At 44.1% G+C, this 2,760-nt stretch overlaps 1 protein-coding gene across 1 annotated transcript in view; it reads left to right on the plus strand.

Annotated features, from left to right (window-relative positions):
• OBSCN (obscurin, cytoskeletal calmodulin and titin-interacting RhoGEF) overlaps positions 1-2,760 on the plus strand; it is a gene marked incomplete at its 5' end in the record, with an annotated part of 163,633 nt that overhangs the window by 155,723 nt on the left and 5,150 nt on the right. The window contains 3 exon segments of the mRNA XM_035892522.1: positions 509-631; positions 2,685-2,755; positions 2,757-2,760. The exon segment at positions 2,757-2,760 is cut by the window's right edge and continues 105 nt beyond it. Coding sequence (XP_035748415.1) covers positions 509-631; positions 2,685-2,755; positions 2,757-2,760 — 198 coding nt within the window.

Raw genomic sequence — 2,760 nt, forward strand, 5'->3', positions numbered from 1 at the left:
TGGGGGGGGGGGGGGGGGGAAGGTATAGAATCACTTTGGTTGGAAAAGACCTTTGAGATCATCGAGTCCAATGTATAAAAACCATATACATTTTTATATATAGCTACAAGGAAGAGGGAGACTCCCTTTTTACAAGGAGTCCCATGGAGAGGACAAGGGGGAATGGACACAAATTGCTCTTGGGGAGATTCCGATTGGCCATGAGAGGGAAATTTTTTACCATGAGAACAGTCAACCACTGGAATAATCTCCCCAGGGGAGGGGTTCACTCGGCCACATTGGGCACTTTCAGGACTCAGCTGGACAGGGTGCTGGGCCATCTTGTCTAGACTGTGCTCTTACCTAGAAAGGCTGGACCAGATGATCCTTGAGGTCCCTTCCAACCTGGGATTCTATGATTCTATGATATAAAGAGAATATCTGTAACTGAGAAATGCTGGGTGTAGAGGTATGTATGACAGCAGTGCTCTTGCTAACAGTCACTGGGGTTTGTGCCTCCTCTTGACAGAGGTTCCTCCCAGCCCTCCACCCCCTGACATCGTGGAGGTCTATGAGGATGGAGTGCAGGTTGTCTGGAAACCTGTGGAAACCAACATCCCCGTCCATTACACTGTCCAGTGTAAGAGCGAAGGTAAAGTGGAGTGCTGCCCTTGCGCCTTGCAGAGAACATCTCGCTTTGTATGCTCTCTTCGCCAGCTGCATACATTTTATTTATATGTTATTTATTTTTATTCAGAAACAGCCTGATTTTAGCCTCCTTAGTTTAGAGTTAGGAAGGAAATTCATACATCCATCATTTAGCCATCTAAAAGTTAGATGATGTGCTGGCTAAATCAGCCTGGAATATGCATACTCATACAAAGGCTTTGCTAAAGTGTGAATCAAACTAGGTTGCCTGGAAGCTGTGACCAAAGATTGAACGGCAACAGAAGAATATGCATGGCTGGTGCCAGATACGCAGTCCTGAGTAATCCTTTCCAATTACAGTTCTGACAACATTATACACTAATAATGCCTGGCAACCGTGGTCAGCAGATACATCAGATGTTCGTCCTCCTATGCCCAGGCTTTCCGTACAGTCATGGAGAAAGATGGTCTATCAAAAAGGCAATTCATCCCATGCTGAACAGCCATGCTTTCTTTTTCCATTGATTACGCAGGAAGTTTAGGGCAACCAGCCAGGACAAGGTGGCAAAAGTTTGGCGAAACTGCATCATCCCTTTGATGTTCTCTTCCCAGGCTTGGCCCAGAGCCTGAGGAAGTCAGTGGATGTTTCCTCCTTTAATTCCATGAACTTCAAATCAAGTCCCCAAGCCTGTTCCACCTTTCTTGGGACTGCTTTTGCTGTTATTATTATGAATGCTATGTCCGATAGTAATTTCTGCTGCAGTCACACATACCCAGCCCTTTGGATTCAACTGCTCCATGATCCCTCTTTTAATTCCCCAAACATACACACGCTCCTTTCCAGATTAGCATGAGCACGGGCAGCAGCTTTCTGCCTTTTCACTCTGGAGCTGGTGTCAGTCACTTTTCCTCCAACGCAGCTTTCTTGGTTCTGATTCCTTTTGACACAAATGTAGGCAAGACCTTGGGGAGAATGCAAATGCGAGTTGTTCCAATTAGGAAGAAAAACAGGAAAAGGCATCTATAATCTTCCGTTGCATCCTGTGTCTTTGGCAGGGACATGCAAAGAAGTCCTGCTTTCCTGAACACAGGAGGGTTAAGATAATCAGAAACAAATTCTTTATTTTATCCATTATTTGACATTTGGCTTTTGCACGCTGCTTCTGCAGATGCTTTTCTCTGTTTCTAAGCTGTATCTGCTCCTCCTTACATGTACACGCACCCTAATTCAACCAGTACCCTGCAAAGTCATTGGTACCTTCATTTTGGGTGGTGAATTATTGCTTGTCCTACGGTTTGAGGCTCTCTACCAGCGTTTATTTGAATGAAAGGATGGGTTTAATCTCAGGGAGTCGAGTTCAGCCTCGAGCACAGCAGCAATAGCAAAGTATGGCAGACAGCATCATGCGAAATGAATGATCATTAAATGCTTGCTGGTGATGTTCTGCTTCACAACTTAGTCCCATGAATAACATGTCCAGAACATACCTATAATTTTAGTTCCCTGAAAAATCATCTGATTTTTCAGAAAAGCGGAGTAAACCTGCCCAAGTTTCAAACACTGGGTTTGCTAGGAGGGTCTTAGTGGATAGCTCTGTCCTGAAATCCTTCATGGTTTCAGTTGGATTCAAGATGAGGCCAAAGGGAGGGGGGAAAAGGGTGATTTTGCTATGCTTTTGTTTGGAGTACTTGATGTACATTTGTGTTAAAATTGGTGGCATGAATTAGATCAATAGAAACTGTACAGGAAAGTTTCACCATTCCTCTGAAACAATATTGCCACATCTTGGACTGATTAGATATAAACCAGCTGATTTCAGAAAGGATGAATTTGGCACAAGTACAGCGAGCAGCACCACGCACAAAAGTTGGCCATAGCAAGTCAGTTTTTCCTTCACTGTACGAGATTCCACTCTTTCTCCATATTCCCAGCACATAAACAACATTGATGAAAAAAACCCCACCAACAAAACCCCAAAACTAAAAAAAAAAAAACCAACCCCGGTGTAACCATCTAAAATGAGTCCTAATCTCTTTTCTGTCTTTCCTTGGCCAAGATGGGGAGTGGACGACTCTTGCTTCTGACATCGCTGACTGCTGCTACTACGCCAAAAATCTCTCCAAGGGGTTTAT

The sequence above is a fragment of the Egretta garzetta genome, unplaced genomic scaffold, assembly GCF_000687185.1.
Source record: "Egretta garzetta isolate BGI_Z169 unplaced genomic scaffold, ASM68718v1 scaffold124, whole genome shotgun sequence".
In the NCBI taxonomy this organism is placed as follows: Eukaryota; Metazoa; Chordata; class Aves; order Pelecaniformes; family Ardeidae; genus Egretta; species Egretta garzetta.